This window comes from Chinchilla lanigera, unplaced genomic scaffold (genome assembly GCF_000276665.1).
Source record: "Chinchilla lanigera isolate Chin_1 unplaced genomic scaffold, ChiLan1.0 scaffold00036, whole genome shotgun sequence".
In the NCBI taxonomy this organism is placed as follows: domain Eukaryota; kingdom Metazoa; phylum Chordata; class Mammalia; order Rodentia; family Chinchillidae; genus Chinchilla; species Chinchilla lanigera.
In genome coordinates, this window is record NW_004955437.1 from 10,200,695 (window position 1) to 10,215,755 (window position 15,061).

The 15,061-nt window shown below is 48.1% G+C and overlaps 1 protein-coding gene across 1 annotated transcript in view; it reads right to left on the bottom strand.

Annotated features, from left to right (window-relative positions):
- Positions 1-7,107: 7,107 nt before the first annotated feature.
- Supt3h (suppressor of Ty 3 homolog (S. cerevisiae)) overlaps positions 7,108-15,061 on the bottom strand; it is a 441,758-nt gene continuing 433,804 nt past the window's right edge. Inside the window, exon 13 of the mRNA XM_013516875.1 lies at positions 7,108-7,221. Within this exon, the coding sequence (XP_013372329.1) occupies positions 7,123-7,221 (99 nt within the window). The 3' untranslated portion in view covers positions 7,108-7,122. The remainder of the gene's footprint in view (positions 7,222-15,061) is intronic.

Consider the following 15,061-nt stretch of genomic DNA (forward strand, 5'->3'; position numbering starts at 1 on the left):
TGGGAAGAGTCACTTAATACATGGGGCTCTGAGCTTCACGTCCAGTCTATCCTGTGGCTCACGACACCCATTTCCAGACCACCCCAGCAGCCCTGTGGCCACCACATGCCCTGTGTGCCCCTGGGCTGAGGCCCTGACTCCACCCTGCCCGCCCACCTGCACCCTAGCTCTGGCCCCAGAGCTTTGATCGTGTCCCCACACCACACACCACGTGCCATGTACAGACGACATGGTCACAAGGCAGCATCTACCGTCAGGTGGCATCTGCCAGGCAGGCTGCATGCCAGAGACCATCTGCACATGGTTTCTAGTACAGCCAGGTGCAGGGGACCTTGGGAAAATTGTTTCATCTGCCAGACCCTCGTGGACTGAATGGTAAATGGGGTGTTGACAACACCTGCCCCCTGCGTTGATATGAGGCCAGTGGGTTATGGTAAGTCACATGGTATATGCCACGCACAGAGCAAGCACAGCACATTCACCAAGTTCACAAATGGTAGCTCTTAGGAGCACTGTGCTACAGGTGAGGAAACCCAGACTGAAGGCACAGGAACTTCCAGAATAGCATTAGCCTCAAAACAATTCGCTATTATTCCTGGAAAGTGCACATGGTGGTGATGAGCATTAAGACCAGGCAATCCAGGGTTGAGTTCTAGACATCTGTCTGTCTGTCTCTCTTTCTCTCTCGGTACTGAGGCTTGGACACAAGGCCTTTAAGCTGAGCTACCTTCCCAGCCCATTTTAATTTTGAGACAGGATCTTGCTAAGTCCCTAAGTTCCCCAGACTGGGCTTGAAGTTCCAGTCCTCCAGAAGGCTGGGATTACAAACGTGTGCCAACACACCCAGCTCCAAATTTTTCCTCTTAACTGAATTGTTAATCCTCCAAAAAACAACCTAAGAGCTGGGTGTGTTGGTGCGCATTTGTAATCACACCTGAGAGGCTGAGGCAAGAGGATCATGAGTTTGAGGCTACCCAGCACTACATACTGAGTAGTGTGATGCTGTCTCAAAAAAAACCACTAAATAAAATAAAAATTGAGGCTCTTAGAGCCTCAGTTTCTTCATCTGTAAAATGGGGATAAAAACACCCACCTCCTGGGTTGTTATGAGGGTGAAGTAAGGTGATATGGGTAAGAGCTGAATTCAGAGTTGGCCCAAACTGTGGTGTAACAATCATGACCTCACTTTGCAAGGAAACTGAGGCTTGTGGGAAAAGTGGGCCCTCAGTGGGGTTTTCTTGAAGAGAGCTGACAAGGAGGCCAAGAAACAAAGTGATGACCTTCACCCCCAGGAACACAGAGGTGAGGCTGAGAAAAAAGCTGCAAGCCCAGGGCTCCCGCCCTTGCTTCCTAAAGCCCGGCTCCTGGCGCTGCAGCCTCAGAAAGTGCTACCTGGTTTGTGCTCCTTGGACTTCTTCCAATCGCCCTGTGGAACTGCCAACTTTTTCCACATTAAGAACAAATCAAAAGAGATTTTTCATGAAGCGTGAGGTAGTGGATGGGAACGAGAGCAAATCAAATTCGTGCAAAAATAGAGGAAATTAATTTTTAAAAAGCCCAACCAAACACCCTGTAATTTTCAGTGATTTCCTTTCAGGGAAACTGTGACCACTGTCACTATAAACAAAGCAGAGAATAAATAAATAAAAAGGGAAAGAAGGTTGTGTTTTCCCTCCTGGCCTGCCTGATGGATGGTTTACAGAGGCCCTGGGATGAGAGTCGGCCTCTAATCGTTCCCAGATGGTGCCTGCTCGGCCCTGCCCAGTGCTGCCCAGGGTCTTGGCCTGGCCTGCCAGGCACATGCCGGTGATGGCTGGACCCTCGCCTGGGCTATGGCATAGCCAGAGGGGCAGAACAAGGCTGGACATCAGCAGGAGGGACCGGCGGCCGCAACCCCATGAGCGCCACAGAGATGAGCCAGCACCCTGTCACGGCTCCACTCCTAGTGGCCAAGCTCAGACACCAACTCTGGGGCCGCCGCAGAGCTTGATCGCCTCCATCCTCTGGGCATCACCTCCTCAGCTGTGCCCCGCACTGAGCCCTGGGCCACCATGATGAGGGGCCTTGTGCGGCACAAACACCCGCTAGCTCGTGCTTTTCCTGGAGCTCAGGTTGGAGCATCTGGACCCATTATGAGAAGCAGCCCAACAGCCAGGTCTAGTGGTGCTTACCTCTAATCTCAGCATTCTAGGAGGCTGAGGCAAGAAGATTGAAAGTTCAAGCCCAGCCTGGGTAACTTAGAGACTTAGTGAGAGCCTGTCTCAAAATAAAAAAGAGGCTGAGCTGTATTTCTATGTGAAGGTCTCAGGTTCAATCCCCTGCAGCCCCGCCAAGGCAGCCCAAGCCCATTTGGAAACAAGGCAGGGGGTTTCTGAGAGGGGCTGGGGTTGGGTCCTATGAATGGCCCTCAGCTAGCCTCACTAACCCAGCTGTCAGTCTCATTAGTCCACGCTGCCGCCCCAGTGCCTCTCCTGCTTGTCCACTTCTGTGACCCTCAGGAGGTGGCACTAGGAGCACATGACCCCAGGCGGTGACCCTTTGAGGAGCATCTCTGTCTTCTTTCCTCTTTCCCGTGTCATATGAACGCCACATAAATGGGTCCTCTCCCTGTGGCTCAGTGGCTCAGATTGGACAGGAGTGGGGTGGAGCATGGAGCCAGGTTCTTCGCTCCTCTTACAGCCGTAGCTTCTCCTTGGACTGCAGTTCAGAGATCCAGGTGCATTTACCGGCCTAGACGTCCCCTTTGTATGTGAGGAGACGCGAGCCTTGCTCTTCAAAGAATTTGAAAATAACTTCTTAGTTGTTGAATATCTCTTGCAAAACAAATATCATGATGAGTTGGGGTAAATGAATCAGAAACAGATGGATAAAATTTCTCTGAAATACACAGAATTTTAACCCAGAGGGAAAGGGGTGGGAGCACAAGGCACTTGGGGTTTCCATAAACCCAGCATACAAGGGAAGGGGCCGAGCTGTTTGACAGATCCAAGCGGCTCATCTGGGAGCACCCGGCTCGGCATCAACGAGCCGCCTGGGCGGCCTCCAAGAAGCACGGTTATCAAGAACACGGGGCAGCTATCAAGTTTCTAAAACATGGCTTCTGAAAATAAACGGTTCTAATTTACAGTATACCCACTCCCCACCACTCCCCCGGAGCACATGGCCCCGTGGAAGATGGAAATTATTTCGGAGATAACCAGTTGCCGGGTTTGGCATCCTTTCCGCAACAGTTAGATGTGTGCGCAGAGGCCCCGCTTGGTGGGGCGGGAGTACGCTGGGTGCGGGGCGGACACATCAGTGGTTTTGACAAGAATGTGAAAATTCTATACTTTGTGACAAAGTTGCCCCAGGGTAGGCAGGCTGCTCACAAATCGGTTACAGATTTCCCTGAAATATGTCGGGGCTTCCACAGTGAGGAAAGGGAGTGTGGAGCCCAAATGCATGTGGGGCTTTTGTAGACTCAAAACATGGAAATGGAGGAGTGGAGGACAGTGATGACCCCCTCAGTGGTCCCTGGGCCAGGACACGCTTCGCTCACCTGCAGCCTATGCTAGTGATGCATCTGCAGGGTGGCTTTGCCGAATCCTCTGGAGCAGTTGCTGCCTCCTGGCTCTCCAGTCTGCCCTGCAGTACTAGGCTTGCCTGCAAAACTGCCCTGAGTCTGTAGCCACCACCACCACCCACCCATCCTCCTGTTCAAAGGAACAGCCTGTCTTCCAGGTGGGACATTGTATTTCGAAAGTGATTCCAATCCAAAAATGATTGGAGATCACTCCAGTGTGTCCTGAATTTAACGTCCTATGAAAGTATTTCATATATGTTATAGCAGGCCCAACTGTGGTCCTTCCTAGAAAATCAAAAGCACTAGCAAATCTACCTGTTTGTCCTCATTGCATTTAAAGTGGGACTCTTCCTTTTGGTTACTGCCTGGATATGCTCTCAGGTGGGGTAGTGCAGTCTTTTCAAGCTGGAAATCTCTGGTTCTTCCTCGGTAGTGCCCTCTTACTCATTCCTTAAGATCCAAGCCATCAGGAAGTCTTATATGTCCTGGATCCGCACACTGCCTGTCCCGTCCAGGCACCAGCATCTTCACTGAGGACAGCCTAGTTACCTGCTGGGTGGCCTCCGCCATCTCTCCTTGCTGTTTTTCCTGCTTTACCACCAACCATAACTGCTGGAGGGCTCATCAGTAGATTCAGATCATGTTGTTGCTCTGCCTAAGAATGTCATGTTTACAATACAGTAAAAATGTCACTGTACTGAGAAGTACATCCAAAGTTCTCATTGTGACCCTCAAGGTCATGCATGATCTTAACCCTGGTTCCCTCAACACACTCATTTCCCACTCAAGACCCCTCCCAGACACCCAAGCTCACCCCAAGCCTTTTACACATGCACATCACCAAAATCTCCACCAGACAGAGACTGGATCCTGAAGAATGGGGAAAAGAATCACCGGGTCTTTCTGAGAAGCTGTTCAGAATTATTACTTGGGTTAGGCTTCCTAAGGAATCCCATTTTCTTCTCCTAGGTGATAAAGGCACAGTAGTTATCTCCACCCAGAGGGTGGCTCTGGAGAAGACCACCTAGCGGCATGCTTTGAGTTCTTCAGGGACAGCTTCTGTCAGAGGCTCTATGTGGCCAAGGGGTCTGGCACTTCTCCACGGCTGTCCCAGGGGAATGGGAGGGTCCACAGGTTGCTGGGCAGATCTGAATGATATCACTCAAGGTCACGGCAAGGACAACCAAACCGTAGTCCTCTTGAAGCCTCCCTTCCAGGGCCAGGAGTGGGCACTGGAGATAGCAGGCAGAGGGAGCAGGTGGGGCAACACATACTAGAGACCCCAGGAGCGCCAGCATAGGGCTGTGGCCTTGCTCATAGAACAAAGGGGTCTCCCTAGGATACCAGTCAGTTTAAACATGTGCCACAAAAACCATAAGATGCTATTTCCTGAGCTGCCTAATTTAAAAGCCCACAGCAGTGATTCAGTAATAAAAACACCATTTCCTGTTCCACATGAGGAACGCTTCCCGAGTGCCAAAGTTTCTGCTAAGGAGCCTCTTGCTCCATGACAGAAGCACTTGTTCAGTGTCATAGTCAACCTCTGTCACAAGGGGAGGTGCAGTGTAGACACTGATTCCAGCCCCAGGGACTCAGCCAGCCCAAGGCAAGTTCCTCACCTCTCAGCCTTACCTTCCTGATGGAAGCAAAGGTGGAAACCGCTTCCGAATAATGAAGAGGATTAAATGAATAGAGGCACAAAAAATCATGTAACTGCCTGGAAGACAGAGATTCTTACAAGAAACAGATTTTTCTCTGGCTGAATTCTGCAGCACAGACACAGACTATGGCCTTCTATTTACCAGATATTTGAACCAAGTAAAATAGCCATCCAATTTGAAGAGCACTTTTATGTTTTGTTTTTGTTCCAGTTTAGGTTTTTATTTTCATTTTTAAAAATTTATACAGAGCCAATGATCTCTTTTTTCAAGCCAGCTTTGCTGGGCTTTTGGAAAAATCTTTGGTTTGGTTGGTGGCAACATTTGAAAAGTAGCACTTGGGTTTGGTTTGGCTTTTGGTTGAAGAGAGTGGTGTGGACTGGGTTGGGGTTCACCGTTTGGCTCAGTTCGAAGCCAGCTACGTGAGTTGATCTCTTTCTCTTTTGCTCATGGAAGGCGGGGAAGGGGCAGGGGAACCACTACTGGAGACCTCAGTGTACCTGCAAATACTGCACATGACTGGGGTGCAGGCTCTGCATGCAAAAGTGATTTCAAACCAGTGACCTCCACAAGCATTTTGGAACATAGCAGTAGTAGAGGCCTCAAAACCTTGTATTACAGGACCAAGGCAGAGACAGTTTATTTTTTATTTTAATGAGCAGCATAAAGGCTTTACCAAAAATGCCCACAACCACTTCGACGATCCCACAGCAGAAAAACGCCTCAACATGAAAATTCAGCAGATATTTGTTTTAAGTTCCTGTCCATTGATGAATTTTTACTTCTGGCCTCATGTTATTTTAGAAGCACTGAATTTGTAGACAACATTGGAGTCATCCATTACGACATCACTTCAGACATATTTTCCCAGCTACTCTGAGCTAGAGGTCACATGAATTTCTAACCCATCCGACGACATGTGAGGTGTTAAGGGCACCGGAGATAACCAAGGACCCTGACATCAGGGTTCTATCTCCAGCATGTCCTCATGGAGGGTGTTTACAATGGGATCCCTTCATTCCCTAGCAATCCCACTGGGACCCAAGTGCATAGAGGGCTTATTCGCTTTCTGCTCTATCTTTTCTAAATTTAAAAATTTACATCTATACCCAAAGTACAACTAGTCAATAGAACTCCTTTTGGGTTCCCTGTTTCCTCAGCCTTTCCAGCCAATCAGCCCGACAGAGGCCTCCTTCATAGTAAGAACCCACATTTTACTGTTTTCAGCCCCAGTGCTCCTGCCAAGTGTCCGAGTGTCACCCAAACATTTCTGAGAGCTATCTCCTGTTATGGTTCTGCTCTCAAATGTCCCTCAAGAGTCTCATGTTTGGAGGTTGGAAAGGGTGGGACACCTAGAAGGTGTATTTTCATCCCCACTTCCTCCCTTCCCTTTCTGCTTCCGGGACACCATGGTGTGGACAGCTCTCCTCCACCAGGCTGTGTTCTGCCATTAGGTTTCTGCCTCGGACCTGGTGACCATGGACAGAACCCAAGGAAACCATGAGCCAAAATAAACCTCTCCTCCTTTGAGTTGTGGATGCTCAATATTTTGTCCTGGTGACCAGCAAATGACCAACACATTCCCTTAGCTCCAGCCCACAGTCCAGGGGAAGAGGGTCCTCTCTTGTTGTCTGAGATGGCTGCAGGCTCCCCCCACTGTACTATTCCAGACCTTGCTTAGTGAAGCATCTCTTTCCCATCTGCTTTCTAGCTCCTTACATAAAAAAATGAGTCCATGCATACTTCAGAGGAGACAAAGAGCAAGGGATTTGAAGCTCAGACTCTAATAATTCGGGGTACCCTCTGTTCCCAAAGGGTGTTGTCTTGTCCAGCTCATGTTGGCCTCCCATGGATGTCTCCTCCCCTGGGCTGCATTCTTCCGGCTGTTCCTTGTTCCTTTGGTCACATGTACTTCTGTGACCCAAGCCATGTGCTCCCCAGGCCACACCCACTGGAGCAGAATTCCAATTTAGGTCTCCTCTGTTTTAAGGCAAATAGAGCCTGTGGGTAAATAAAAATATGATCAATTTAAACTTTGAGTTATCAGTTTATGAAATAAGTTTAAATCATCCACATGAAACAAGAAACAATGTGCACTGCATCTGTGCAGATGATAGATGGACTTGCTACATAATCTGCTTGTGGATGTTTCCCACTTCACTGCAGGCCTTATTTGGAAAGGGGTCAGAGAGATATAGGGCCCCTCCCACCTTTGGTGGGACTGAATTAAACGACCAACTTGTATTTTTAGTTACTACTTGGAGTGAGTAACTTACCTTGCGTAGAAAGATTTTAACAAACTCTGAGGAAATTTTTTGTTTTGTTTTGTTTTTGGTTTCAGTTTTGCTTAGCATGGTTTGTGGGGAAGGGCTCCACAGGCCCTGTGTTTTGGAGCCATTGTGCACCCCTCCCTTCACCCGTGCTTGCCCCGTAACTGTCCTGAATCCTGCAGACACACACACACACACACACACACACACACACACACACACACACACACACGGGTTCAGGCCCTTGACACTGCCTCTCCCACTGTCACAGAACCCACCAGTACTGGATGCAGTTGTTATCTGTGGCACATTGGCCAGGGGTAAGATGAGTGTGCACATACAACTAGTAACAATTCTTCTATTATTATAGGAGTTGAGAATCTACTCTCCTCCCCTCGATTCTGAGCTAACTTTGTAGATGATGATGTTCTGGAATTTCTGAGATCCAGCTCTAGGAGGTCTGGAAGCTCCAGCTATCTTGGAACTCCTGCACAGCCCCACAAAAGTCAGGCTTCCCTGCTAGGGACACAGGTGCCACCAGCTCTATGCTGTTCCAGCCACAGCAGCTGAAGTGTCAAGCATTTGAATAAGACTGGTTCATTCCAGCCTCCAGACTGTAGAATCATGAGAAAATACATGGTTCTTGCATGAAGTCATTATGTTACAAGGTAGCCTGTCATGCAGAAGTGAATAGCTGATATGCCAACAGTAGCAGGTTGATTTTTCCCTGGCAGTTTGTGTATGATTAACTCAAAACTTACTGGAAAGATGTGAGAAAATTTACATAAAGCACTCAAGTTTCTTCTGGGAGAAAGTAGAACAAGAGCCTACCCTCTCTTCCCTGAGATTTAAAGGCAATGTTAGTCAGGATAGATCCAAATCCCAGGTTATGGTCTCATGATATGAGGGTGCAGTAAACCTCCTAAAATAAAGCCAGTTGTGTTGCAGTAATCAGAGCTCAGGACCCACAAATGACTAAGGTGTTTCTGGTACAAAGTCAGTAGCCGTAGGTGGAGGGATTCTGTAATTCCTTGCACATCTAGGTTCTGCTGAGAAGAGCAAGACTGACACTTGAGACTTCCTGGACAAACAGGGAAGGGGAGGTAAAGGGAGGGACAAGCTGATAGACTCAATATATGGGGGCCATGAGCAGTGCCCTTGAAACAGCACTGTGGGTTTATATTTTGACTCCTCAACTAGAAATCCAGACATCCAAGGTGCATTCTGATTCTAATTTTCATTTTTTCTTTTAGAAAGTAGATATTTCATCTTCTGCAGGGAAAAGTTGTTGAAAAATTGAACAGTAACAGAAGTTGTAAAGAAATACGCTCCTGTGCACGCGCGCTGTCACCCTTCTTTCCAAATGCATGCTGTATGTAGCCAAATGCGAAGAAATAATTTTTAGCATATGATGAAAATTGTTCCTAACTTCCTCCCAACCTAGTGCCTGAAAACAAACCCTTGCCCTCACTGAATATATGAATAGTTAAAATATTGATTTTCTTAAAATACAAAGCCTCCAAAAGAAAAGTGATTTGGGTTTTTTCCTTCCTCCAAATCAACAAATCAGACACAACTCCACCTTGCTGAATTTGAACTCCAAATTTGTGCTTAAGGGAGACAGGGCTGACAGCCCAGGGACCTGAAGGTCCCATTAGCAGTCATCCACACCCATTACCCTGTCTCTCTGGATTTCCTTCCATGCCACTGTTCTAACACTCTTTGCAAGGAGAACCAATAGACAGTTTCTGAAATTTGTTTGCAGATCCTTCTTGATAGTCAAACTGTTTCAAGATGTGGCTGGGAGGGCTGGGTCCTTTACTCCTGGGGCTTTGAAATGCCCTACGTGGTCTCAGCCTCGTTTCCCACAGTGCCATGGTACCTAGAGTGGCCCCTCCTAACTTCAGCGACCCCTTCCCCTCCTGTGCAGCAAGAATGCCAGGAGGTACCCTGTGAACCCTGAAGTGATTTTCTTAGGAGCACTTGGAGGTCAAGACTTGGAGAAGTGGGGATGGGTACTGGGCAAGTACAGAGGGCAGATGTGTTTGCAAATCTCTTGTTCAGTGACTCTGACCGTGGCACGGGTGAGGGGGACATTTACCAACAAGTCATGGCTGCAAGGTGGGATGGGGTCAGGCTGTGTCAACTCACATCTCTGTCAGGTCTTTTTCTTCAGGTTTTCCCCTGTGGATGTATCTCTAACACACATTTTCTTTACCTAAGGTTAAGATTTCATGAGTTCCCTGAACTTGGACAAAACACAAAAAGAGAATACATCTTTATTTTTACTCACCTCTAGTTGAAATTTATTGTTCTTTTCAAATATGGTCTTTATTGTTGGCAGTATCATAGATTTTGCCAGATTACATTTGCATATATCACAGATTATTTACATGTACCACTGCTTGTCTACCACTAAAGTTTGTTATGTAAGATCTTAACAAAGAAGTGCATATAAACCTTTATCCCACCCCACACCCAGGAGGATGGCTACTTTCCAAAAAGTAGAAAATAACAAATATTGGGAGGACATGCAGAAATTGGACGCTTGTGTTTTGTTGTTGAAAATTTAACAGTGTACAACCCTTGAGGAAAGCAGTATGACAGTTCTTCAAAAACTTAAAATTGGAATTATTAAAGGATCCAACAATTCCACTTCTGGATGTATACCCACAAGAATTGAAACAGGGCTAGAGATACTTGTACATCCACGTTCATAGCAGTATTATTCACAATAACCAAAAGGTGGAAACAATCTAAGGATTCATTGACAAATCAATGGACAAACAAAATGTAGTATGTACATACAATGGAATATTACTCAGCCTTTAGAAAGGAAGAAAATTCTGACACTGGCTACAACGTGGATGAATCTTGTGGATATCCTGTTAAGTGAAGTCACAAAAAAACAAATACTGTATGATTTCACAGTCATTTGTAAAGATAGAAGGCAGATTGGCGGTAGCTAGGGTCTGGGAGGATGGGGAAAGAGATTAGTATTTAATGGGTACAGAATTTATTTATTTTTTTTAATTTTTTTTTGGGGGGGGGTTTCCTCCGGTACCAGGAACCGAACTCACGACCTTGCGCTTGCCAGGCAGGCGCTTTTGCCGCTGAGCTAAATCCCCAGCCCGGGTACAGAATTTAAATTGAACATGAAAAGCTCTGGAGAAGGGTGGTGGAGATGGCTGGCCAACAGTGTGAATGTACTAATGTCACCAGAACTCATAAAAGGTTAACTAGCTTGCAGTTAAATATCTGGTTGGGGGTGAGAAACCTAAAGTATATAGAGTACCATGAAGGAGAAATGGTAGGAAACGGGGAGGTTTATGGAACTGGAGAAGGGGGACCCAAGGAAGAGAGGAAGGGAAAGGAGATAAAAAAAAAAATGATCAAGATAAACTATACATGTGCCAATTCCCCAAAACAAGTGTAATTATTATATATCACAAACATATACCAGTAAAAATGGTTAAGCTATTCTTACAACAGAAAACCTACTTTAAAAAGCCCCGAATATGTCAGAAACTAAGTTTTAAAAAGTGTTATAGTTTGATATAGCTGGATTCCTTCATGTTGTTGTGTATTTTACTTCATTCATTTAAAACATTACTTTAAGATGGGGGCCCGGGGCACCCCCAGGCAGCCACAAGGTCTGGGACACAGAAGGCTTTCGAGGGGCCGGTCCTAGGCTACCCGGAGACAGAGTCTGTGTCTGTACAGAAAGGTGCCCGGAGAGCCAATTGTACTCATGCGTTACACCTTTCAGACATTTTTATAGGACAAGAAACATGGATGTATCATGGAGCAGAGAACAAGCTTTACAAGTTTTCAAGGTGAAACATGAAATGTCAAACGCATTCGTTCTGTGCACATGGCTGGTTGTTTGGCTAGAACTCCAGAGCTGCGGGAGTCACACAGCGCCCCTTCTCTGTAAGGGAAGCTACGTCCGCTGAAACCCGAGGAGAGCTGAGACAGAGCCGCTGGTCCCAGCACCTGAGCACCGCGGAGGCCCCCGAGGAGCGGCGGGAAGACATTTCTCCCAGGAGAACATCTGGGTTTAACTCTGAGCTCTGCCAGTGATCAGCTGCGCCAGCTCCCAGCCCAGCGTCTGGTTCCCCTGCGGCGGCCACAGAGAAGCAGCCCGCAAGGGGAACTGAGCTTGGCACGCTGAGTTAGGGTGTCCCCGGAGGCGCCCGAATGCCCACAGCGGAACGTCACGATGCACCCAGGCGGTCCCTCCGTAAGCACGCAGGAGGTGGTGGGGCACGTGAGGGAAGCAGTTGTGCGCACCCTCAGGGGTGGGGCTTACCGGAGCGGAGCACGCGAGCACGCACGCACGCACGCACGCACGCACGCACGCACGCACGCACGTGGTGAGTACAATGACGTGAGAGCACGAGGCACGCACAGGGGGGACGGGGCGTACGTGAGGGTGACGTGAGCGTGCGGACCTGCGCAGACGCTCCCAGTGCACGCGCTCGCCCTCTGGTAAAGGCGTGTGTGGACTCCCTGGCTGGTGGTGGCCGGGGGATCTGGCCGAGGTAGGCCGCAGGTCTTGAGACCGCTGACCTTGAGGCCGCACCTCAGGGTGAGGGCGGGATGGGCCCGGCAAATGAACTGGGGGGAAGCCTGTCTTCGGAGTGGCCTCGAGCCCATCAGCTTCACGCGGGGACCCAGGAGGCCCCTCACGGTTGCTCTCAGGCCCGCAGGCACTGTGTTTCCTGGTCCCCTGCCGTTTTCCAGGGCTCAGGGCGCTTCCCTGGAAGGGACGGATTACCCAGGAAGAGCTCCCTGGGGTGGGTGTCCTGGCAGGGTCCACAGGTGGGGAGCTCCCCCAGCCGGGTCTCCCGTGGGGCTGTGGCCTCGGCCGCCGCCTCCTTGAGGCTGAAGACGGCTCGCATTATTAGTGTTCCCGCGGACTAAAACGTGAGATTGCTCTCCCTTTGTGCTTTCGGGTTTGGGGTGGCCTTCGTCAGTACTGTTGATTTAACTTCCAAAAGCGTCTGAGGTTCGTGTTCAGCACGTAATATTTTCCTTTAAAATGTAAGTGTGGATTTGTTATCTTTCACTTTTAGGATAGTGAAAGAGCATTTTGAAATATTTGTAGAGATGACACACTACGCTTGTGAAAGTTGAGAATCACTTCTTGGAGCAAATGGCCTTTTGTTTTTTCCTTCTTCTTTTTTTTTTTTTTTTTTTGACTAAAGAATCATAGGACTTCAGGGTTGAAGAGACCTTGGAGGCAACTAAGTGACGTCTTATCTAGGGCTCACCCTCATCTAGTTCTGAAATCCATGCATTTGGAGTGAGGACCAAGGGTCTTAGCACACCTGTCTTTACTTCCTCCAGTGATGCGGCCTTGAGGTCCTGGATGGGGAACCAAGGACCCAGACACAGCAAGCTTGACGGTGCCTTGGCTGGATGTACATGCTGGGCTCAGTAGCCACTCAAGATGAAGGTCTTGGCCTCAGTTGGAAAACCAGGCCCTGCATTCCAAGAGGAAGTACTCTATCTCAGAGACTCCCTCTAAATCAGAGTTTCCAGAAATGTCATGCTGATGGATAAACCTGTCCAAGGATCCGTGTTCTGAATGACATCCTGGCATCTGATTGTCATGAAATATTGGGCTGGTTGGAGATGAATAAAATGGATGGGCTAGGGTCAGTAGGAAACCAGAGGGCAGCAGAAGGAAGGTGTCTCCCCTGGATACTTTGTTCCAGCGTCAAACTTCTAGAACTCCCATTTTCTAGAAGGGATATCAGAAAGGAGGCTTCAGCCAGGGCCAGCACCAGTGCTTGTGTTTACTCAGTGTCCTGAAAGCTGCTTTGATAGGAGAGAGACCCAAAGAGCAGAACACAGGGCTGAACCTTACCTTTTGGTATTCTCACCACATGGCTTTGCTTCATGCAGCAGTTAGGCTTCGGTCTCCTCCATCCCTCTCTCCTCTGTGCATTTGCAACTCTGTTAATCCATTCCATGCCCTGTGCCCTTTCCTGTAGGGCTGGACAGCTATATCCCATCTACTTCCTCTCCACCCTCTCTTCCTCTGGACTGACACAGAGCACTCTGTCTTCCTGTGGAATGTAGTAGCAATTCTGAGCATGGTGCTGGACAAGAAGTCCAGTTCCCTATAAACTTTTTATAGCTCAGGAAAATAAACATGTGGTTTAAGGTCTTTGCATAGGCAGTGCTCACCGAGTTTGAGCTTGCTTTATAGAACTACAAAAGAAAATATTGGTAGAGCTAATAAATTTCTGAGCCAGCCAAGGGACAGTAGTCCAGAAATCTCAGGGAGAGTTTGATGGCTTAGGAGATAAAAAGAAGGGTCATCTAGTAGTTGTCATCTCACTCCTCTCCCACTCAGAATCTGCCTGTTTGAGGCTCCTGGATTCCCTGGGGTAGGGAGTGAATCATGGTGTTTCCAGCTGGGAGGGCTCTGGAAATGCTTTTAAAAATGAGGAAGCAGGGTCTAGAGAGAGGAAGTGATTTGCTGTGTCACACAGCTCCTTGGAATTGGGACCTACTGTACTGTTTGCTTAAGTGGCTTTCCAGGCATTTGCTGTGTGCTGGCCCCAGGTGGGGAGGGAACTTGGGGACCATTGGATGATGTGTGCAAGGAGCAGGGCAGCAGTAGTTCCGGGGCCATTTGTGAGGCTCATTTCCTGGGTGTGTGGAAGAACAAAGAGCTTGGGAAGAGGGAAAATGGCTGTAAGTTTCCCAGTTGGAGCACTGGGTAGTAAGAATAAACATCACAATCAGAATTGCTCTGGTTACCATTTACTAAGCATTAACCCTGAGCCCCAGGGCCTCTGTCACCTCACTGAATCCTCCATCTCTGAGTTGGCCACAATACAGTCCCCAGTTTGCAGCTCAAGGAGAACCAGCTCAGGAAGGCTGTGTCTTTTGTTCACAGTCATCTGGCTGGTACTTGTAGAGCTACAATAGAAACCCTGGGCACTTTCCCAGACAGGTTATGGGAAGCAGACAAGGAGATTGAATTAAGAGGAGCTCAGTGTGAGCCCCCTCATGGGACAGTCAGGCAGAGATACAGGTCCAGGCATCAGAGCAAGTGTGTGGATTAAGGAGGCGTAATGAAGGAGATCCTGTGTGTAGAGAGGATGTAGGAGGGGAAAGTGCACCACAGCAGCATGTCTCCAGTCTTGGAGGCTGACACTCAAGTCCCTGGTAATAAAAAGGCAGTCCTATGGCTGACAAGGACATGCACATGTTCCTTCCTGCTGTGCCTTTTAGGCACACTCCTCTCCAGGCCAGTGCAGCAATATTGTAATCAGTAAGCCCTAAAGCTGAGCATTCCCTATGAGCCCAGCATTTCTTTTTCTAGGAATTTGTTGAGGATATAACAGGGATGTGGATGAATATATTCATCACAGTTTTACTTGTGATTTGTGAGAAATCACAAATCCTGTAAAGGTCCTACAGTAAGGAAGGGTTTACACAACAAAGTCCATGCAGACAGAAAGATCAAACTGGAGAGTAATATAAATGGCCAGCATTTTCAACATATCAAGTTTTAATTAGCAGGCTACAAACAGTAAGAGTAGATTAAG